At 37.0% G+C, this 24,206-nt stretch overlaps 1 protein-coding gene across 2 annotated transcripts; it reads left to right on the top strand.

The window, feature by feature from the left end:
- Positions 1–20: 20 nt before the first annotated feature.
- Positions 21–23,500, top strand: LOC138711088 (protein IWS1 homolog). Of its 2 annotated transcripts, none has more exons than XM_069842407.1 (11): positions 21–198; positions 1,749–3,305; positions 3,478–3,555; positions 6,434–6,690; positions 7,590–7,804; positions 11,010–11,157; positions 12,187–12,399; positions 14,680–14,842; positions 15,169–15,301; positions 16,652–16,763; positions 19,017–23,500. In XM_069842407.1, exons 1-11 carry the CDS (start codon positions 186–188, stop codon positions 19,137–19,139), a joined length of 3,012 nt encoding a protein of 1,003 aa, XP_069698508.1. In that variant the 5' UTR covers positions 21–185; the 3' UTR covers positions 19,140–23,500. The 2 variants fall into 2 exon arrangements, with proteins under 2 accessions (XP_069698508.1, XP_069698507.1); XM_069842406.1 differs by having other exon boundaries at positions 6,431–6,690.
- The last annotated feature ends 706 nt before the right edge of the window (positions 23,501–24,206 follow it).

Below are 24,206 nucleotides of genomic sequence, written 5' to 3'. Positions count from 1 at the left end.
TTCCACATTGAATGGTTTGCAAACATGCCAACTTTTGTCTCACACTAGATTGCGTTAGATTCTTCGTGCCGTAAGGGCTGTTAAAGAACGAGAAAATGTGTCTGGTGTAGTTGTAGTTTTGTAGTGCAATTTAACGCGCAGATTGCTGAAGAAAGAGGATCCGAAACTGTGTGAACAAATTAATCATGGATTTCGAAGGTAGCAATATAATAATTGTTTTTTTATTTTTCACCCTCTAATGTATGACGTTGGCACGTCTATGTTCCTATGTTGGAATAAACTGCATGCTGTTGTATGGGATTGTGCATTAATGTACTCTGTTCTGAAATATAATCTACAAAAGTCGATTTATTTTTAAATACATTTTTAATTAATATATGCAGACTCTAATGAGTTAATATGCATTTATAAATACCTCTGATATGGAAGGAAATACTTCTCGCCAGCATCCTACTATTCTGAATTTAAAGATGGGCTGAGAGTAATGTTTATTTATGACTTAACAAGACCGGTTAGTTTTATGATCGTAAGCGAAACATATTTGTTAAATGTTAACGACGATACTTCTTACTTTATAGGTCTTTATTTTGGTTGTAACGACATGAAGTTAAATTAATATAATTGGTAAGAAAATGATCTTTGAATCATAAAGAGAGATTGAACATCTGGTGGCCGCTGTTTTGTTACATTTATTAATTGTTGGAAGATTCTTGTAGTCGAGGTTTAATAAGATAATGGAATGTGGAAGATTCTTGTAGTTGGGGTTTAATAAGATAAAGGAATGTGTGGTTTACTGCAAGATTAAATATGGATAATTGAATGAATGGCTTATATACGTGAATAAGAACAGTTTACAGTCACTAGTAGAAATATAGGGATAATAATTGTTTCTTATTTATGTGTAAAATCATCGATTTTGCTACGCCAATACACGGAAGGAAAAAGTACTTAAATCATTGAAAATAACCTCAAAATTGTAGCACACCAATCTAAAGATAACACGTGATCATTGAGAAAGCTGAAACCTACCCAACCCGCCAAAAATGCCTTCATTTCTTTAAATATCCGACCAATGGTTCTCTATACTTTTGACATTTTCACACGAAATCATCACGTAACCCAGTGGTACCACCATTATGTAGTACTACGTGGAAAAGCACTCCTATCTTCGGTCCAGAGTAAATCTTTTTTGTGTACCTAGCTACCAAAAAGCGTATATGCAAGGCATGTGGTACCAAAAGCCTGCACAAATCAAACCTAACTTCTCACTGATCGTCGAGCTTGCGAAAATTCGCTTAATTACTAGGTTATGTTGTTGTTTACTCAGCTGTCCAAAGGCAGGTTGGAACCTCATCACCAAAAAAGCATCACTTGTGAGACAACTAAGCCAGAAGATAATGGGGTAGAGTGGCCAGTATATTTGAAAATTATATTATCTCAGTTTCATTTTATCATAAAATAATGCAGATGTTAGTCCCATGTATGGTGTAAAGCGGAGATCTGGAGTCAATAGTTAACATTTTGTGGAATTATAGGTTCTAATTGTTTCTTCTTTAGATGGAAAAATTTATGACTTTCATTATGAAGTAATCTCCACAAACAAATAATAGCCATGACTGTGAAGAGTAATTTACTGCAACATATTTCGTTATTTTGCCCTGGGGGAATGGAACTGTGTGGGCATCTGCCATTTACACTGTGTTCGAGTTCAGGTTTTAATGCTTTGTTTTGTTTGTATTTATGTATAGAGGAAGTGCCTTCGAGTCCAATGGAGCAGGATAAGGAAGCGGACAGCAACAGCGAGAGTGGGGAGTCCAACAGCATGGCAATAGATGAACCACCTTCACCCAAAAGTGATGAAGAAAAAATGTCTGTCCAAAGCAACAGATCACGAGCATCAAACTCTCGAAGCAGATCCAGATCACGTTCAAGATCACAATCATCGACAGGCAAACAATCGGGAAAATCACATTCACCGTCACGATCCAGATCGAGATCACCATCAAAAGCAGATTCAAGATCAGCTTCCCGTTCATCATCTAAAGAACGATCACGATCTCGTTCAAGATCCCAACCACGCTCAAAATCTAGATCAAGATCAAGATCCAGGTCTGGATCAAGGTCGAATGCTGGATCTAGATCCGATGCAGGATCACCATCTAAAGCTGCCTCCAGGTCCAGGTCCAGATCGGGATCAAGATCTAAAGCTTCTAGATCGAGATCCGGTTCACGATCCAGATCTGGATCGAGATCTAAAGCTGATTCTCGGTCAAGATCAAGATCTGGTTCAAGATCAAAGGCTGCCTCACGTTCTAGATCACGGTCAAGATCCAAGGGTGGATCAAGATCTAGATCAGGGTCAAGAGAGAATGCTTCAAGATCCAGATCGAGATCAGGGTCAAGATCTAAGGCTGGTTCGATGTCAAGATCAAGATCTAGATCGGGATCAAGATCTAAAGCTGGTTCCAGATCAAGATCTAGATCGGGATCGAGATCTAAAGCTGGTTCCAGATCAAGATCTAGATCGGGATCAAGATCTAAAGCTGGTTCCAGATCAAGATCTAGATCGGGATCAAGATCTAAAGCTGGTTCCAGATCAAGATCTAGATCAGGATCAAGATCTAAAGCTGCTTCTAGGTCAAGATCTAGATCGGGATCAAGATCTAAAGCGGCTTCGAGATCAAGATCTAGATCGGGATCAAGATCTAAAGCTGGTTCCAGATCAAGATCTAGATCGGGATCAAGATCTAAAGCTGCTTCTAGGTCAAGATCTAGATCGAGATCAAGATCTAAGGCTGCATCGAGGTCCAGATCAAGATCAGGGTCAAGGTCTAAGGCTGCATCGAGGTCTAGGTCTAGATCAGGATCGAGATCTAAAGCTGCATCGAGGTCAAGATCTAGATCAGGATCAAGATCTAAGGCTGCATCAAGATCTAGATCTAGGTCAGGATCAAGATCCAAGGCTGGTTCTAAATCAAGATCGCGGTCAAGGTCCAAGTCTGCTTCTAGATCAAGATCCAGGTCAGGATCAGGAGACAGGGCTTCCTCTAGATCAAGATCAAGGTCACACTCAAAAGCTGCATCTAGGTCAAGGTCTAGATCAGGATCACAAGTAAAGGCTGGCTCTAGATCAAGATCTAGATCGGCGTCACGCTCTAAGGCTGCATCTAGATCAAGATCAGGATCTCGTGCAAGATCGAGATCAAGATCAAAATCTGGCTCAAGATCAAGATCAGGTTCTCCTGCAGCAACTGCAAGATCACAAAGCCCATCAGCAAAAGAGAATAAGAGAAAAGATGCAGAGAGTGAGTATTAGAATTGAGATTTTAATCTGTGCAGAGCAGTAAAATTTATGTAATTTTTTTGCACTCAATACTTTTCTGAAGACATATTCTGTATGAGGTTTGTTTTTGAGCTTAGCATTACTACCACATTTTCTTGTGAAAGACAAATATATTTAAGTTTTTCTTCTTTCAGATTCAGACAATGAAATAGAAGAGCGTCGCTCTGTAATTGATAGTGATAATGAATCTGGTGCAGACAAAGCCAATCAAGGTGAGAAAACGAGTTAATTTATGTAGCATTAGTTTTGTTCTGAATCAGATTAATACTGTGCTCGAGGACTTTTTATAGCAAAAATATTAAAGCACTGATGTGGAATTCTGATTACTGTTACTGCTGATTTCTGTTGGGTTTTAAGAGAGAATAAAGTTGACATACAGCACACGATTAGCAACAAGGTTGGTTAATTGGCATTCCTTTTTAGAGGTCTAGGTTCAATTTCTGATGAATCTAAGTGAATTTTTTGTGTTTGGGGTAGATTGTCATGATTTACGGCCATTTTCTCGCCTTGTACTCTTATCATATCTCATTTGATTATCATTAGTATTTGGTGCATCATTGATTCGCATATGCAGTGTGGGCACAGTGTCAGATGTCAAAGAGATTTACAGTTTTGGCACATCACGCTTATAATGGAGCATTCAGGTCGAAAGTGAAAATCAAAACACTCACTGCCAAGGGTGGAGGGAGTTTACATGCCATATTCCGTCATATTAAAAGGTAGCCTACCGGTAATTCATTTTAATGTAATAAGTATATTTTCGTCCTCAATGGTCCAGTGTTTATCATGCTTATCCATTGGAAGTCCACAGGTTCGAACATGATCAAGGGTAGTGGATTTTGAAGAAAAATTAAAACTCTTAGCATGGTTTCCTTTTGAAAAGAGTTAGAATTGAGAGTCCCTTAAAGACCATTTGTAAGTAAGTAATTTTCTTGTAGCAGTGCTGTGCACCTTTTGTTGTATTCCATGTTCATTTCTTCATTTGCATCACACAATACACAGGCAGATGTATGAGAAATGCCAATTCTGTGCAGGTGGATTGCCAAACAAACATGACTGTTATCAATCTGGACATCGCAACAGCAGATTACAATTACATGGCCCTTGGGGGGTTATCTCGGTTTCCCAGGTTCTATCTTTTGCTCCATCCGAATTTTGTTGTCTTTGGGCAGATCTGAATTTACTTTTGATTGGTTGTTGTACAGAAAAAAATAGAAGTCCTTTATTAGATAGTTGTAAAATTTCAGTGTCCTCTTTTTTTTTTTTTTTTTTTAAGCCAAAAAGTTTGCTGTTTCGTTTCACTTTGTATCACAGTGGAAATAAATCTTTTTTTTTTTTTTTTTCTATAGTTTAGTTAGTTACAATCCTGAATTTTAGTCCCACTTGTGGACTGTTGTGGAATTATAGCTTGTATGGCTGCCCTTAAAGTTAATAATATGAGAGCATTTTGGAATTTATTTAATCTATATCAGATATAGAAATAGCTGTAACTTCTCTTTCAAACTTTGTTATAATATATTCTCCTGCAAAGTAGTGAAATGAGAAGCATGGACATGTTTCTCCAGCTCCTGCTCCACTTGAATGTGATAAAGGGATTCATTTGTATAAATTTATATCCATTTGGAATGACTCCTTATGTGGGTATCTTGTCTCAGTTTCTATAGCCAGATCTTCAAAGCTAGTTCATCTGTTTAGATTTTTTAACATATTGTGACTTATATTTCTACTTTATATTTCACCCTACAACAATGGGTATTCCACTCAACACAGCAACACAATAGTCGTTATCATATTTTTTTTATTGAGCAACATATAAGAAATATCACATAAAAGTATGAAGGTTTACATGAGCAAGCATTATTTACATGTGAATAATTTCATGTGAGGCAATCTTCCTGAATAACAATATATAATATATAGCACTATATAAAAGAGTCGATCACTATTTCAAAGTGATTTGAAGCACTATATCATAAACAATTTTCACCCCAGTGTACCTAATAATAAAGACAACCTGTAGTGTCGCTCTAATGTTACAAACAACTGTAAAGAACAAAGTTCGGGACGCGTGAGAATGGGGCACAGTAATGATTCAGCTGATCATTTATGGTCGTCCTTTATGCATTGCTCATAGATTTCTCAAGGGTGTGATACCTGAATATGTTTTTAATATAGTCGTTATTGTACTCCACACGACGACAATGACAATACACGACGTGTATTAATGAGAAGAACAACAATGTACTCCTAATTTCAATTAATGTTCACAATGCACTATGTGCAAAACAAAACTGTCAGTTCTCAGTTCACAGTTCGCTTACCTTGGCTATTTCTTCTAGCTCACTGTTCAAGTCCACTGCACAGCAAACTCAGGTCTTTCGAACTGCGTTGCGCTCGCCTGGACACTGCCACAGTTACGGATTCACTCACTTGTAGTTCACTGCATGTCGAACTCAGGTCTTCCGGCTACAGTCCACTGCATGTCGAACTTAAGTCTTCCCAGTTGCGGTCCACCACACGTCGAACTCAGATCCCCGTCGTTCGCTGCTGTCCAAGACAAAACTTGAAGACTCAAGACTGACTGACTGACTGACTACTAAACCACATGTTCTGGAATCTTCGATTTGCGTGGCTTTCAGAATCTTCGAGAGAATACGCTTCTAGATGTTTCCCTTGCTCTCTCCGCTCTGTGCCGTCACCGTAGTCTTCTTCCCTCGCTCCGTACCGCGCTACAGCTCCTACCGAAGCTCGAGTTTCCATTTTCCTGCACCTTCCTTCTCGCTAGATGCGTGCACACACTCCTGAGGCAACCAGAACAGTCCAGACTAGTGCCACAATATGAAGGCCAAACTGTGTTTTACTGTGTGTAAATGAAATTTAATGTGCTATCTTTCGTTAATAAATTGTCTTTCCTTTGACGAATATGTAGTAATTTTATCAGACTTTTATGTGTGTTTTTAATCTGTCCACAGTTTGGATATTGGACCAGCTATTTCCTGTAGTTTTGTACCCACCCATATCCTGTTCATTCGTAAGTATACATGAAAGTGTTAATGCAAAGCTAATGAAGTTCATGCTATATTTCAGAAGAAGAGAAATTGGGCAGTGATGCTGAGAAAGGTGATGCAGAGAAGGATAGTAATAGTAATGACGAAGACATTGTGAAAACTACGAAGAAGGTTGTCAGGAAGTCAGAGTTGTCGGATTCTGAAGACGAGGACAAGACAGAGAGGCCTGCTGCTTCTGATAACGATGAAGAGGACGAAAATAAAACTACAAAAAGAAACAAGACAACACATGTACTGTCGGATTCTGAAAACGAGGGTGAAGACGACGACATTGCCAAAGTGAGTACTGAATTCCGATTTAGAATGTTATCTAGGTTCTAAAGTCTCTTGTAGTCAGTCAGTTGACTTTCTGTAAACTACTGAATAGGTGGCATTCCCACCTTAAGCTGCTTGTGCACAATCAAATTTTCGTCAACTTTCATGCTTCTCAAGACATACCAGTCCTTTACAAGCTTTATTATCAGATCACAAACTCTAATCAATTAAAGAGTTGACAATTCTTTGAAAGACAATGTAACATAATGATCACTACAGTACCCACTATTAATAATCAGAATCAAATCTTTACTTGAATAATTGTTTTGTCCAACATTACTAAAAATGTTCCACCAATGACGATGGACAAGCCCATCTCTGGAACAACTTAATTGATCATCTTCATCCACAGCAAAAATATATGTTTGAAATAAAGACTTTTGCATAATATAAAAATAAGGCAGAAAAATGTTCAGAGGAAAATACAGGAGCCAGGTGACTTAAAAATTAAGACCAAATATGGGAGATCTCAAGAAATACGGGTGAGGTGGCAACCCTAGTTGAGTCGCACATTGGTGTGGTCATCCCACATCACCATTATAACTCAAAGTTGTTATCTGATATTTTAGATCTGAATACAGACTGGGATGTGTTACTATCCACCATTGGCAATCAACCCAAATGCTGATAGAGTCTATTCTTTCCACTGAGAGGATGATGACCTCTTGCAAAACTTTTTAGTCTGCTTGGCTTACAGTAGTTGGAAGTATTTTGACCAAAAATGTATCCATCCTGTCTAGTGTTGTGCGGTATCCCACTGGCGGTCTGTAGTTATCAGTACTGCTGCTGTAGACAGATTGCAATAGCAGTCAATGGTATAAAGATCTCAAAATGTAAGTAATGATATTTAATTTGAATTTCAGAAAAAGAAAGTTAAAATTACATCTGATTCTGAAGATGAGGGTGAAGGTGCTACAAAGGAGAAAGGAAGTGGGGACGAAGAAGAAACAGCCAAACCTGAAGAAGCTGAGGGACAAGTTGAAGGGGAGGGAGAGAATCCACCAGAAGAGGCAGAAGGGCGTGCCGTTGTGCCTGAGATGTCGGACAGTGATTCAGACGCTGGAGTCAGAGACAAAGAGTGAGTATTGCTCCTTCTGAATATATTTTACATACAGCAGACATGTCAAATTTTCACACTGTAAGAGCAAGAAAAATTGTATCTAATCTTCATATAGACCTAATACAGAAATTAGGTTTATTGAAGAAAGATTAGTAGTAGTACTTAAAATTTTATACACAGTATCTCATTATTTTTAAGCATTGTCTGGTGGTCAATGAAACATCACTGCTGGATAGGGAGTATAAACTCGATATATTTTTAGTTGATCCTTCAGTACAAGTTCATTTTTTGTGATTGGCAGGCCTCAGTTACTTGAAAACTAGGAGATATCAGTGAAAATGTCCAAAAATCATATTTTTGACATGAATACATCTTTAAAATCAAACTGACACTTGGGATACCAGGATGGAAATGACGATGTAACATTTACAGAGTAATCCATTTCCACACTATGACTTCATCACTGATAACACAATTGAAATAAATGTGGTCTTGTTTGGTTGAGGGAGCTGTGCCACAGAATTCTGATCAGTGAAATTTTCATGTTCTGTTCTTTCCCTAAACTATATAGATGTGGCACTGTACCAACTCTTAATTCTAGGATATGACCCTTTTTGTAACAGACTTATTTTTCTCACGTTATTGTTAATGTGGCATAGCTCCTTCTTGCAGCGGACCCCTCAATTTAAAAATCGAATTTTTTTACCATTTTCTGAAAATGAGTTAAATCGCACTCACAATAATCAGAGACACAATACGACTGTGTTCAACTGCAAGCTCCTTGCTGTATTTACAAAACAAAACAATTGATTGTTGTGTGGTTGCTAATTATGATGTATACATGTAGCATAGGTATACTACTACAAACAAAATACACACGTTGTTGTTGTTATCCAATGCTGGGCCTTGGCAACGAAGCCATTAGCGTTCTTGCTCCAATATTTCTCTGTGGTGGATCCATCAGGTAGAACTTCACAGGTTTGTAGATGATCTTCAGTCATTTCTTCTTCTTTGTTGCATAGAGGGCAATTTGGATTTGTGTAAATTCCTATTTTATTCAAGTGTTTCGCCGAATAATCGTGTTCTGTAAGCAGTCTGAATTTTGCTACTGCAGATTTACGTGGGATTTCTGGAATAATTTCTGTTTTTTTTTTTTATTAAAATTCTCCATTTTTTATCTTTGGCTTTGGTACATAGTGCTTGGTTTTGCTTGATTTGATATTTATTTTTAATTAGTCTTTTGATGGATGTAAAAGGTAGGCTTGTATTTGTATTCTGAATTAAATTGGATCCTTTTTTGGCAAGAAAGTCAGCAGTTTCATTTCCAGCAATTCCGCAATGTGCAGGTATCCATTGCAATTGAATTCTTTTCTGTAGTTTTTGAAGTTGTTGAATCATTTTGTGACATTCTTTAATTTGGATTGACATCATTTTATATGAATTTAACAAAATACACACGTTATAATACTCTTCTACACTCAGTCCTCTCTTAAATTGAATGCATTGTCCAAACTTGAAGTGTACCGAATTTTTTTCCAACACATCTATGTATTTCATATTCCATATAGTTTAGTAGTCATAAATTTTTAAGTTGTTCACCGTAATATGATACACACTGTAGAGGTACCATACTACAATTCATAGAAAGAATTGCTGTACTTAAATGTTGGAAATGTCACTCGTCTCTGCTGTTATGATAGCACTTTTGGTCTGTTCATGATCCATTGTGGTACAGCTAATGGTATCTGTAATTAGTACGATGGTCAATCAAATGAAAACTAGAAATCATTTTTTTTCTCTGTAGAGGAATTTTATTTCTCAAAATAATCTCCACCAGTGTTGAGGCACTTATCCCACTTGCTCTCCAGATTTTTGATACCTTGTTCATAAAAGTCTTTTGGCTGCTGTTGACACCACTGCTGCACTGCCTCAATCACATCACTGTCCATTGTAAACCTGCGTCCTCCCAGATCACTTTTGAGCTTGCCGAAAATCTGGAAGTCACAAGGTGACAAGTCTGGGCTGTAAGGGGGATGTCCGATCACCTCCCAGTGCAGGTCCTGAATGGTGACCATGGTGTGCCGAGCTGTATGTGGTCGTGCATTGTCGTGTAAGAAAATGACACCTTCACACAAATGTCCAGGTCACTTGTTTTTGATGGTGCAACGCAATTCAGTACGGAGGATTTTGGAGTATGGAGTAGAAGTGACAGATTCTCCTCTCTCCATGAAGTGCAGAGTAATGGACCCTCTGAGTCAAAGAACAGCATGAGCATCACCTTGCCTGTGGTTGTGAAATTTCTGAACTTTGAGCGTGGTGATCTGTTGTGCTTCCACTGCAGGCTGTGTCTCTTGCTCTCCTATTCATAACACTTGAGATGTTGCAAACTCAGTCCCATTCAGTGTTGTTTCTGCTCACCTGTGACACATTTTGGCACCCAATTTGTGCACACTTTACAGTACTTCAGTCTGTTGTGGATTATTGAGTATGCAGATCCATGACTGATGTTAATGTTCTGAGCCACTTCTTCCACTGTACACATCTGATCTGCCCAGATGAGATTGTCTGCTGCAACAACTTCTTCCGTGATGAATGTGTGAGACTGGCCAGGACGCAGGTCGTCCCCCAGTGATGTTCACTCTTGTTGGTATCGCTTTGTCCACTCATACACTTGGGCGCGCGACATGCAGTTGTCCATGTACACATTCTTCATACGGCAATGAATTTCAACACCTTCAGTTGCTAGAAACTGCAACACACTACGCTGCGAGAACTTGGACACTCCTGTTACTGTGAACGCCATCTTCATCTTGCTGCTGCGCATCACTCCCTGCTCATGCAGGTTGGCCAACCTCGGACAATACAGCTCTCAATCAGTAGTATCAACTCCCAAAACTTTCCTCCATGGTGGCGCGTAACCTAATTTTTGGCAGCCGATTTCTCATTTTCATTTGACTGATCCTTGTATTTGGTGTAAAAAACGTTTTGATGACGTGATAGTTGTAGTGCAGATTTGTTTTTCCACATATACTTGAATATAGTATGCTGATACTTAACTTCAAGATTCTGCTGCAAGTTGTATTACATCTTATCTCATATTGCGTTACTGTCTTGAATGCAGTCATGCCATGTCCTCCATTTCAGGATCTTCTTTTATGTCTTTATGTAACAGTTTTCCAATCATTTCTCTAATACTTTTTTCTCTTCTTTTTCTTTTCAACAGAGGGTACGACCAAATGTCAGATTTTGAAGTTATGCTGTTGAAGAAGAAAGAGATGTCTAAAAAAAGGAAGAGGAAAGATATCGACATAATCAACGATAATGATGATATTATTGCACAGCTGCTGGCTGACATGAGACATGCTGCAGAGGTGATTGTAGAAAAGATCAGTTGCACACGCAATTAATTTTTATTAGCTAGGGACTTCCATTCGAGTTTTTTTAAATCTCCCATTTTCTTATCTTTTAACACATAAGTATCCTAAGACTGCAGTTGAATACAAGATGCAGTAGACCTCATTATTTGTACTCCAGCATTATAATAGTTATTTATGATATGACTATCATAATGTTTCATATTACAATATGATATTGGAAAGTTGTCAAACAAGGCCACAGGCCGAGTTTGATAACCAGTCGAGTATTGTAATATGAAGTTACTATAAGTGTATCATACAACGTTTTATCCACTTTGATAAAAAAATAATTTTTTAATGAATGTACTATAATTGTATTGCCTTTATTAATTTTAAACATGTCTTTTCTGGAGAGGTGATTGTATTATTATTAGTTTCTTCGTGTGAGAGGCAATTTGTTTAGCCATCAGTCCCTATCCTGAGCAAGATTAATCCAGTCTCTACAATCATATCCCACCTCCCTCAAATCCATTTTAATATTATCCTCCCATCTACGTCTTGACCTCCCCAAAGATCTTTTTCCCTCAGGTCTCCCAACTAACTAATAATATCTGTTTAGTAAGCATTTATCTGGGCCTCACATGAAGATAAAATCAATTTCCTAAAAGTTTAAAAGAAGCGAAGACCTCCTGTAATGAAATGGGGCGTTGCTTTTCTTGGTGAATATTATACAGAATGATGTAGCATCTGGAACATGACTGGTCACGAGATCGTTACAATTTATGCACAAACGAGCTGTAAACTGGGTTGTCTTCATATCCAACTGGTCATATAAAAAATAGAAAATGGATATTAATTAAGCTGAAACTAATCAGAAAGATGGAGTGACTTGATTCTTAAGTACTTACCATTCAAATCCAACCAGTCGAATAACAAAGATACTGGTACTTATAATCTGTCTTCTAGAAGATAATTTCTGCAAGTAATATTAAGAAAATTTTGTTGTGTAGCCACCAGTGTGACTTCAGTTGCATTCTATTGCAGGAAGATCGGCGCCTGAACCAGCTGCAGAAGCCTGCGACAAACAAGATTGCAATGCTTCCCAAAGTGATGTCTCAGCTGAAGAAACATGACTTGCAGCTCGCGTTTATTGAACACAACGTGTTGGCCGTGCTGACTGACTGGCTAGCACCCATGCCTGACCGCAGCATGCCCAGCCTCAAGATCAGAGACAACCTCCTCAAACTGCTCTGGGAGGTAAGTCAGTCATAGTGTAAAGGTATGTACAGCTGTTAAAAAAGGAGTGGCCGCACTCGTGAATATTGAATATTTTCTAAGTCCACTTCGGATAACGGTGATGTTACATGATGCAGGCGGTTATAGAAACAGCTTCGGAATTAAGATGTTTAAGCAGGAGTCATTCACATCTGCATCTCATAGAGCTGCGGTAATGTGTTCACTTAATGATTCGAAGGTTGTGAGTTCGAGGCTTGTTCAAGTTATTTTATTTTTTATCATTCAAGTTATCATTTGTATTCTGTTATTGTTCTTTGGCGATACACAGTAGCGTGTAAATTAATCCGAACACGACATATTTTTACATTTTCTGTCATTGTTGGCCTCACAGCTGCTCATACCGCTTTAATTGAAATCTGTAGTACGTGTAATTCCATTGTTGAAGGTCTGTCGTTATTATTTTTTTTTTTATAATATGTGACATTTTGCCTGTCATTTTGTACTTATAAGCATTTCAGTTGTGTTGAAGACTTAATACTGCAATCCTGTGTACATTCTGTCGTCTTCACAAATGGATACAACTCCACGAAAACGGTCTAAAATTATAACATTAGCAGAGCATTCTTCTATGACACAGAAGCAAATTGCTGCAGAATGTCACATCGGTTTGGCTACTGTTAATTCGATCATAAAACGATACAGGGAGACTGGATCCATCACACCCCAGAAAAAAGGAAACTGTGGCCGGAAAAGGAAGACTCACCTGCAGATGATCATTTAATTGTCAGGAAAAGTAAATTAAATCCTAGACTAACTGCTGTCGACTTAACCCGCGAGTTAATGGCTACCACTGGGGCGAATATTCACGTCACAACAGTGCGGCGTAGGCTTTTGGAAGCTGGACGAAGGGCTTATAAGCCTATTAAGAAGCAACTGCTAACCCCTGTCATGTGCAAAAAACGCTTAATGTGGGCAAAATTACATAAACACTGGACAGTGAATGACTGGAAGAATGTACTTTTTTCCGATGAGTCTCATTTCGAGGTCCACGGCCACCGTGTTTCTTACGTACGGAAAGGATCCGAAAAAGTAACAGCAGCTCATCTCCAACAAGCACCCAAATACCCCCTAAAGTAATGTTTTGGGGATGTTTTACACATGAGGGGCCTGGAGCATTAATACCTATCAAGGGAATGATGAATTCTGACAAATATATTCACTTATTGGAAACCAGAATCGTACCCCAGCTGCAAAAATCATTTCCGGATGGCAGAGGTGTGTTCCAACAAGACTTGGCACCATGCCATACGTCTCGAAAAACTACAGAATTCTTCAACAAGAAGAATATTCAGGTACTCCCCTGGCCAGGCAACTCACCCGATATCGACCCCATTGAGAACTTGTGGTCAATTTGCAAAAGAAGAATGCAAAAAATGGATTGTTCTTCAAAGGAGAAGATGATTTCTGCCCTCATTGGTGTATGGTTTCGCGATGAAGAAATGAAGAATATTTGTGGGAAATTAGTGGAATCCATGCCAAATCGTCTCAGAGCTGTTATTAGAAATAAGGGAGGCCACATAGATTACTGAGGTATGTCTTAGATCCTTTTTTTTTTATCCCGTTTGAGTGTTTTTGCATAAGTAATTACGTTGTTCGGATTAATTTGCATGCTACTGTAAATAATATTCAAGTTATCATTTATATTCTGTTATCATTCTTTAGCGATATAAGTAATATAAATTTAATGTTAGATTTGAAACAGTACAGTTGCGTAATACTAGTGTTAGTTTTTTCTTCTTATATTATTACATTATACTATCCTGTAACACAATAAAATGCAAAGGAATAACGAGGATTTGAACCTGAGACGTTGACATCTAAATTCCGACGTTCTTCTTACTGAGCCATGGGGACACAAGTAAAGAAGCATATGCGGAAAAATTGGCCCAGTCCCTCTCCAAGACGTTGTGATGATTTGTGAAAGCTCGTCCAGGATGCCTGGGATGCTGTGGCTGAGAACTAAAAAGACTAGTAGAGTCTATGCCCACTCAACTGCAAGATGTGATCGACGAGATGGGAGAAAGATGACATTCCCTGCCTATCTCAAATGTCATAGAGATAGTATAATGAAAAATTTCTATACAACGTGAAGACGTTTTTCAGCCAGCCAGTTTTTCTTTCCATGAGTGTGTGTAATGAATGCAATTTGCAACAGAATTGAGTCTTTTTACAAATTACCTAGCTAGTGGAGCAGCACAATTAACTGTAAACTACTTAATAATATTATGCTCATGTCTTTAGTTCCCAGGTATCAGTCAAGATACTCTCAAGCAATCTGGTATTGGAAAAGCAGTCATGTATCTGTATAAGCACCCCAAAGAAACCAAGGAGAACAAGGAGCGTGCTGGCAAGCTAATCAACGAATGGGCCCGACCCATATTCAATGTATCAACTGACTTCAAAGGTAGGTGCACTTGTTTATCATTGAAAGGATTACGTTATTTTAAAACTTGCAGATGACAATTAACTACTTCAGGACACAGCAATTTTTTTATAAAAATTGATACTTAATAACTTTTGAAGGCAGGACAAAAAAAAATTCTTATGATTTCCATTCATAACTATGTAAGGTCACTTGATATAGCAAGTTTCCTTGAAATTCCAGAATGTCAAAATCAGTATGTTGATTTGACATGAAATGACTCCGTTTTCATAGGGTAGGAATAAATATTTGTAAAGATAGAAATTTTTTAAGAACATTTTTACTGAGTCAAGTATAATTTTGTGTAGCCATAAGCAAAGAGGAGAGGATGCAGCGTGATCTGGAGCAGATGCCTAAGAGGCGACGCGCCTCAGAGGAAGATGACCGTCAGGCTAAGCAAGACATCAACAAGGCGCTTACATCTGGCGAAGGGGAGGGAAAGTAAGTGTTTGATTTGTATGTTTATTTAACATTGTGTCATATTGCTACTAGAACTATAAATTAAAATAAATACTACATCACATAAGTTAAGTACAGATTACACAAACTGTAGCTTGAATCTATAAATTAACTTGTTACATTTAATACTGTTTATTTGTAATCAGATAAATCAAGGCAAACATAAGGATTTGATTTGTAATTAAACATGTTTATAAAGTGTCCCACACTGTAACATCATTTTCTAAGGCATCAGAAAGAACAGTAAATTCCTTTGCATGAGTTTTTCTGAAGGGAAGTAAACCTCTGAGTGCTTGTCAGACCCATAGATTTACAGCGCACCTGTCCCAGGTTCCTGAAGAGAGAATCTGGCAATCGTGCTTACGACCTTTTTACTATGCACAATAGAGTCCATTGTGACTGTTTATACTTCATTGTTTAGTGAAAAATACCTGCATATTGCAAGATAAATTGCTCCAGTAGCAATGAAAATCTTGCTAAATAGAAAGCAGATGGGTTTTACATTATGACATTATTATACATTACAGACGTGGACAAATTATTAACAAAATGGACGATTTTGATGATAATTCTGTTTACAAAATTTGACTTTTCAATTTAGACTACATTTGACAATTTTGGCTATTTCCATTATTACAGTAGACAGAAATATGCAAAAATGTCAACTGTAGTTTCAATTGAAGAGTCAAGTTTTGTAAAAATATATAATAAAAGTCTTCAATTTTGCTAATAATTTGTAAATTAGCAAAATTGTCAACTGCATTGAAGAGTCAAATTTTGTAAAAATATAAAACAAAAATCTTCAGTTTTGCTAATAATTTCGGAATATCCAAAATGTCAACTGCAGTACAAATTGAAGAATCGAATTTTGTAAAAATATACAACAAAAACCTTCAGTTTTGCTAATAATTTGTAAATATGCAAAAATATCAACTGTAGTCCAAATCGAGGAGTTAAATTTTGAAAAATATACAATACAAATCTTCAATTTTGCTAATAATTTGGAAATACACAAAAATGTCAACTGTAGTCTAAATTGAAGAATCATATTTTGTAAAAATATATAATAAAAATCTTAAATTTTGCTAATAATTTGTCCACGTCTGTACAATTATACATCATGGAATTAGTCCATACTGCCAATTCTGTTGTAAAAGAGATCCATTAACCCCCATAATGGACTGATATGCAAGAATGGCGACAGGCAGAGGATGTTTCTTTGCATTTCTGTCTTGGATGGTGATATTAATATACTCATAATTTTTGTAACATCTCTTGTAGCTTTTAGAAAGTTAGTTTTGATGACTACATTGGTCGTTTGTCATGTTTCAGACCACTCCGTCCTGGAGACAAAGGTTGGGTGGCTAGGGCGCGTGTGCCAATCCCATCTAATAAGGACTACTTAGTGCGTCCCAAGTGGGAAAATGAGACCGACATTAGCAGGGTAAGTGTGTCAACTCTGATGTGCGAAATAGGATGGTTCTTGTAAGAAACTCACACTTTCATTTTCAAATGGAGATACCATCTCTAAATATTGGGAAGCAAGAAGAAAAATGACTGTTCTCAAATTCAGAGCATTAGATACATACGTATGTACATATATACATACATTCCTTTAAGAAATACAGGAACAAGTATTATTGTTAATTTCTCTTCACAATTTTTTTTTGTGCGTGCACGCATGCACGCTTTCCCCTTTGCATGTGGAAAAATTGGATCCTAAGACATGTAGCTTTTTTTGAAGATCATCTACAAACCTGTGAAGTTCTACCTGATGGATCCACCACAGAGAAATATTGGAGAGCAAGAACGCTAATGGCTTCGTTGCCAAAGCCTGGCATTAGATAACAACAACAACACATGTACCTTTTTTTTATTCTGCAAAGAAATTTTTCCAGGTTACATTATTAGGTATTATTATTATTATTATTATTATTATTATTATTATTATTATTATTATTATTTGTTTGGTTATTTATTTCTGTAATTCTTAAGTGTATGTCATCATTAACTTTTATTACTGCAAATTGTATCAGCTTCTTTTGTTTCTGGCTAAGTGGAAGAGAAAGCCTGATGGCCTTAACTTCGCCAGAATAAATAAATAATAATAATAATTATTATTAGTATTGAATATATCAAGGGAAAAATTGTTCCAGGGCCAGGTATCGATCCCGGGACCTCTGGTTGAACGTACCAGCGCTCTACCACTGAGCTACCCGGGAACTCCACCCGACACCGTCTCAACTTTTCTCTTTATATCCACAATTCCAAGTCACACAGAGATTGTGTGCACTCGTTGTGGGTCTCTGGCGTTTCGTCAGCCCACGCGAGTTGTGTGGATATAAAGGGAAAAGTTGAGATGGTGTCGGGTGGAGTTCCCGGGTAGCTCAGTGGTAGAGCGCTGGTACGTTCAACCAGAGGTCCCGGGATCGATACCCAGCCCCAGAACAATTTTTCCCTTGATATATTCAAATCTGCTTTACAGGGAGCTTCACCTGAAAGACTAGATTTGCATTATTAGTATTATTTATCAAATTTCTGCACTTGAAAGGACAAAACTAAAATTCTTTCAATAATTTATCATCATTGTTTCAATGCATGTTTCACTTCTGGTAGTGTGGAAGAGAAGGCTTCATGGCCTTAACTTCACCAAAATAAATATAATATACTGCTCTCTTAAATTAACTGCATAGGAGCATGTTACACTCACTGTAAGAGCAGTTTATCTTTTACGTACTGTGAGCTCTTGGGCAAGAAACAAAACATGCTCCCATCAACACATACGAAACTACTTACCTGACTGGTACAGTAATGCTACTGCAGTAGTACGATTACCAGCTCTAACGTACTGTAGCGTCCTCTTGATACAAACACAAAGGTGTGCTGTGTAATACATAGTGACAAACGACTGCATTCCGTTTCCTCTTGCCAAAGAGATCACAGTGGAAGCTTACCTTTTAGAGTGATGGTAAATATTTGCTCATTTCTCAGAATATATTAATTTTAGGACCCATGTTTATAGGACTTTTAGTTCTTGTTTTGATGCATACTACCTCCTCTCTAAATATTGGACCCTTTTTTTTTAAGAACACCATTATATTAACACAAGTGTGAATATTTTCTTTTTAAATAGATACAGTTAAGGTTTTCAATATATCATGCACAGCATAGCACTACACCTTTCTCTACTAGCCTAACCTGTGCATAATCCAGAGCTTTAGATATTTTGCACTTCTATATAATGATTCCCATTATTGTAAATGTTTAAGGACAACATTAGTCAAGCAAATCTAGTCTTTCAGGTGAAGCTCCCTGTAAAGCAGATTTGAATAATTTCAAGGGAAAAATTGTTCAAATCTGCTTTACAGGGAGCTTCACCTGAAAGACTAGATTTGCATAATATATACATTACTGTGTACGTTAACAGAAAACCACAATTCCAAGTCACACAGAGATTGTGTGCACTCGTTGTGGGTCTCTGGCGTTTCGTCAGCCCACGCGAGTTGTGTGGATATAAAGGGAAAAGTTGGGACGGTGTCGGGTGGAGTTCCCGGGTAGCTCAGTGGTAGAGCGCTGGTACGTTCGAGAGGTCCCAGGATCGATACCCGGCCCCGGAATAATTTTTCCCTTGAAATTATTCAACATTAGTCAAGTATTTGAAGCTAATTTTGCTTGTCACTGTATTGTTTTGTTTCAGTCCACAAAGAAACAGATGAACCGCTTCGAGAGACATATGAAGAACTACATCGACGGCAAGCGTATGAAGCAGGCAAGACGAGCTGTGACGATATCAATTGAAGGTCGCAACATGGCTCTGTAAATACGTTACTAGTGAATTGAAGACTGTGGGTGTGATGTTTGTAGCTATGTTACAATTTTGTTTAATTCCTATTATTATCATTAAATTACACTTTTGATTTCTGTTATGTTGCAGTCTTGATAAATATTTCTAAGTTTCTCATCATTGTTCACGTGCCCTTTTCTAGTAATACTACATACGTGAGGAAACAGAGTGGTGCAGACAGTAATTTAAGTTTTCAGAGACGTGTTTTTTATTGCCTTTTAGGATATTCATAAAAGATATATTCGTATATCATACATGATCTAATGCCATACTTAGCCAAGTCAAGTTTAAGGAGAAATGGGGAAAGAGCAACTCGAAATTTTTAATCCAACTTTAAAATATCTTAAGAATAAATTTGGCATCAGTTTTCGTGTTACTTCTTAAGCACACTCCGTGCAATATATTCAGCTCTTCATAAGAATTGCATTATCACCAGTATATATGTTACCACAATACTTAACCAAGGTCCTGAACATAGTGTACTCGTATGATTGTCCTACTCCAGCTGCGGAACTGCTTACAGACGGCTGGACATTAATCAAGTATAATAAATGTTGTACAGTTTTTAAGCTATTTAATATTCATTGAAGTGCATCACAATATGATCAGCATACTGTCGAAGTGCCTTTTTGATGTTGGATAGTGCTTCCTGCAGAATATCATTTGAATAAGAACTCCCATCTCCCATATTTGATTTTCTTTTATATATCTTCACTGTAATGAAGACAGTTTGACAAGAAAACTTCAAGAATTTGGGTCAAATGTAAACCAGACTGCATATCCCCGTACTATATCTGGCCCACACTTGTTCGATATATAAAATTACTAAGGCAAGAGTATACTCAAATGAAAAGGCACTGTCTTTTCAATGAAGTTTGTAATTTTTAAATTTAAAATTGACTTAAATATTAGTAAAAATTTACAGTATGTGACAAAACAACACAGAAATTATCGCTCATCTGCTGTCCATGTTTCTCCAGCAACCAAACATTTATTTATTTTATATGATACATACATATAGGTCTTTCACTCCAAACCCAGCATTCTCCAATCTTTCCTATTTTCTGCCTTCCTCTTAGTAGCATCAGTCTTTCTTCACCCACTCTTTCTAGTACAGCTTCGTTTCTTATTCTGTCTGTCTATTTCACACGTTCCATTCTTCTCCATATCCACATTTCGAATTGCTTTTATTCACTTCTCTTCACTCCGTCGTAATGTCCATGTTTCTGCCCTATACAATGCCACATTCCACACAAAGCATTTCACTAGTCTCTTCCTTAGTTCTTTTTCCAGAGGGCTGCAGAAGATGCTCCTTTTTCTATTAAAATCTTCCTTTGCCATTTCTACCCTTTTTTTGACTTCCTGGCTGCAGCTCATGTTACTGTGTGGAAAGACTCATCATGCCAGGTTTGCAGTTTTTCTTGGGAAGGATAAATGCTTCCCGCACAGCAATCTCTCTTTCGCATCTTAAAAGATCACAGGGGGCCCCAGTGTGGAGGTGAGGAGAGTGGATTTGACTAATTGGGTCCTTTGGACTTCACCGAAATTCACCACAAGGGTTAAATATCAGTTCTATCAGGGTTTTTGACCCTGTCATAGACAGGGAAATCTCAAGTATTTGGACATATTGTTTCTTCAGTGCTGGAGTTAGTGCTGCAATTATGATTCTCACAACAGAGGAGGTGTTCATCGTCGAGCATTATTTCCAGTCATACGGAGTACTGATATTACAAACATACTCTGTAAATCAAGATAAGTCATTAAACATGCAAGGTGATATAAGACTGATCCCTTACGATGGAACTTCTCAACCACAGCTAATATTGTGTTATTTGGTGCCTCCTTATTAAATTGTTCATCGTACTGTTCTTTAATGTGAAACAAAATTGGCCCATTCTGATGCCCCACTCCGTATGACTAGAAATAATATTCCACAATAAACACCTTCTCCTCTCTTGTCAGAACAATAATTTTAGAAATGAACACAACACTGAATTCACAATATGTCAAACTATTATATACAATAAATAAATACTTCGTTGCTAGGGAAATGTGGACAGCAGTTGAGCGATAATTTCAGTGTCGTTTGTTTTGCCACATACTGTATTTACACAATAAGTTCCAAGTATTTTATTGTCATCTTCTTAGAAATTTCCAGCAGCCATTTTTCCCCCATCTTCCTTCACAGTCTTTTAGTAATAAATATATGAAATGGATAATATGCTTATAACCACAGCTGATTAAACAATTTTGAGTTAAATTCGAAGACAAATTGATCAAGTTACCCACTTGTCCCATGTATGTTCTTTCCCCATTTTACCTTGCTAATGTGATTTATTTATTATTACTTAAATTCGAAATGTCATGTGTAGAAGTTCTGAATAATAAAATAAACATTCAACGCAACGTGGTAAAATTGAAACACTGTTTCAAAATATACTGATGACTGAAAAACATGAGGACGAGGGGAAAGCATATTCTTTACATTACAAACATAAAATGCATCACACATTTTGTAAAATATGAAATATACCTTTTCAGTTTTAGCAAAGTACTGTTGTTATTCACAGCATAATGTAGTGTAAGTGAAGAAATGTAGGTGAGAATGAGGACTTGGAAGAAGTTTGTTCCATTAATTTTCATGTAAGTGCAAGTTATACCTGTTACAGTGTTGCAAATATCAAGTTTTACCATAATTCCTGTATTAATTTTGTTTAGTTCAGTATTACATTACAGCCAATGCGTGATTCTAAAAGATGGATTCAGTTTCAAATGGCTATATTTTCTGAAGTACATGTTGTATTTGAATTAAGTAAATTACATTTGATTAGACACACATTCAAGTTTATAGATGTTCAATGTGCCCCACTTCCGACTACACAGATAACATCTAGATGGTAACTGAATTAATCTCACACTTGATGAAGGATGTCTTGCGTCACTAAGTTCACAGCTATGATACAGTTTCTTAGGTCATTCAGATTTGTGGGGAATAGTGGTACATAAACTGCATCTTTCATGGAGCCCCACAGGAAAAAATCACAAGCTGTGATATCATGTGACCTCGGCGACCAGAACTGAAGCGCCAGGTCTTCATTGTCCATGCGACCTATCCAAAATGTCGAACATTTCAATGCCAATGGGGTGGAGCTCCGTCCTGTTGGAAAATGAAGTTACAACGTAATGCACTCTGCACTGCATTCGCAGACTCAGTTTTACTAAATTCACGAACGCAAAAAAGTCTTGTGCTGCATAGTAGCCATCTTGCTTACAACTGACACTGATGCGAGCATAAGAGCACTCTAGCAGTAGTATTCGAAACTTCAGGACATCCTCTTTCAAATGTTCTGTAGGTCATTCAGATACAGCGCATAGTTCAGGAACTTTATTGATATGAAATTGAGTCCATCTTTCAGAATAATGCTGTACTTTAAATGGTGAATATAATTAAATCTCTGAATATGTAAATTAATATACAGGGTGTCGCAGGAGGAATGTAAAATACATAATGTAGGTTGGGTTAACCTGATATACCTATTGTACCCGTATTTCTGAGTTTTAGAACAATGTGATTTGATACATTATTGAAAACTTTGTACCTTGGTGCTGTTCTAATAAACTTATTTCACGCTAAGGGGCAGCACCTAAGTAAGGGTTATTTTTTTTATTTTATTATTTTTTTTGTACCTATAAATGATGTGTCTAGAAATGATAAGTCCTGAAAATTAAGGTTAAAATATTAGTTCGAATTTTTCAACAAACTAGGGATCATAAACGTTAAAAAAAAATAAATATATAACATTAAAAAAATACGATATTGATATAAAACAAGTGAACTTAGTCATTCTTTGACACAGGTGCATGTTCTAGGACTTACATGAGAGCTTATGAACCGTGTAACAAATCTAAATGGGGATATTTTGAAAACATTTCATTGACAATTCTTAAAAATGATTTATCAAATATGACTTTAATATCTAACTTAAAAAAATAAATAAATAAAAATTGATATTTCATACAAAAATGAGGATATAAAAATTTCCTCACTAAGAGTTGTTCAGTAAGGTAACGGTATACGTATTCTGAAAATTTCAAGTGAATATCTTTAATAGTGCCAGAGTTATTGCATTTTGAATACCGAAAAATGTAGAAAATTTTGTTCTGCAGAAATGAGAGAAATTTTACAGTTAAATGTCCCGAGAGCATGCATGACAACTTAAAAATAATAACAAATCAGCTATTTGGCGTCATATCATGGTGCGGTTTTCTGTAATGATATTTATATAGATGAAGCGATTTGTTTGTATATTAAAAATAAATAAATAAAATGTATCATATTTGGTCAAATTGTTATTTTGTATAGGTCCTGCCCCTTAAGCACAAGCTCGGGAAATGAAATAATACAAGACAGATTACTGAAGTCACCCTTCTTATCGATTTCATGAACTGTAGCATAGTGCAGGAGAAGTGTATTCATATTTACATGACTGCCGACATTCATACTAGAGCCCAGGAAACCTTCACATTGTGAATACAGTTTTTTCTTTCTACCAGCTGGATAAGCACAGAAACAATACAGTATGCAGTAAACATATGGAATACGTCCAAGTTCCATCAGTACAAAGAGTACCAGAGTGATATACTACTGCAGTATAGTTACATTTTTCCTCAGTAACAATATTACAGTACAGTATCGATATGGTAAGCTGCTCAAAACTTCCACCTTCTGTTGCTATGCTGCTAGCTCGTCAAGGAACCGAAAAAAATATTCCATATATTCGGTATATAGTTAAATCAAAGTTTAACCAGAACAACATTATCCTAAAGCAAGTTACACTTTTCCTGCAACACCCTGTATGTGAGGACCTTACCAAAGTCAATGAAAATATTAATATGTCTGGCAAAGAAGGCACTGCTCATAAGAGAAATTAACCTTTCTATATATATCTAAGAAATAGACGTTCCTATTCATGTTTATTTTTTTAATTTGTCTTTTACAGTAAAACCCCGATTATCTGTCACTGTATTAACCGATTGGTGGAT

The sequence above is a fragment of the Periplaneta americana genome, chromosome 12 (assembly GCF_040183065.1).
Source record: "Periplaneta americana isolate PAMFEO1 chromosome 12, P.americana_PAMFEO1_priV1, whole genome shotgun sequence".
NCBI lineage: Eukaryota > Metazoa > Arthropoda > Insecta > Blattodea > Blattidae > Periplaneta > Periplaneta americana.
Note: the sequence above shows the minus strand (reverse complement) of the source record. Positions and strands in the feature narration are given on the sequence as shown.

Bases quoted from the DNA above. Each gene is read 5' to 3' on its own strand.
- LOC138711088 (XM_069842406.1), top strand. The intron at 3,556-6,430 runs GTGAGAAAACGA...GCTATATTTCAG, and splicing joins TGCAGACAAAGCCAATCAAG to AAGAAGAGAAATTGGGCAGT. The intron at 7,805-11,009 runs GTGAGTATTGCT...TCTTTTCAACAG, and splicing joins GCTGGAGTCAGAGACAAAGA to AGGGTACGACCAAATGTCAG.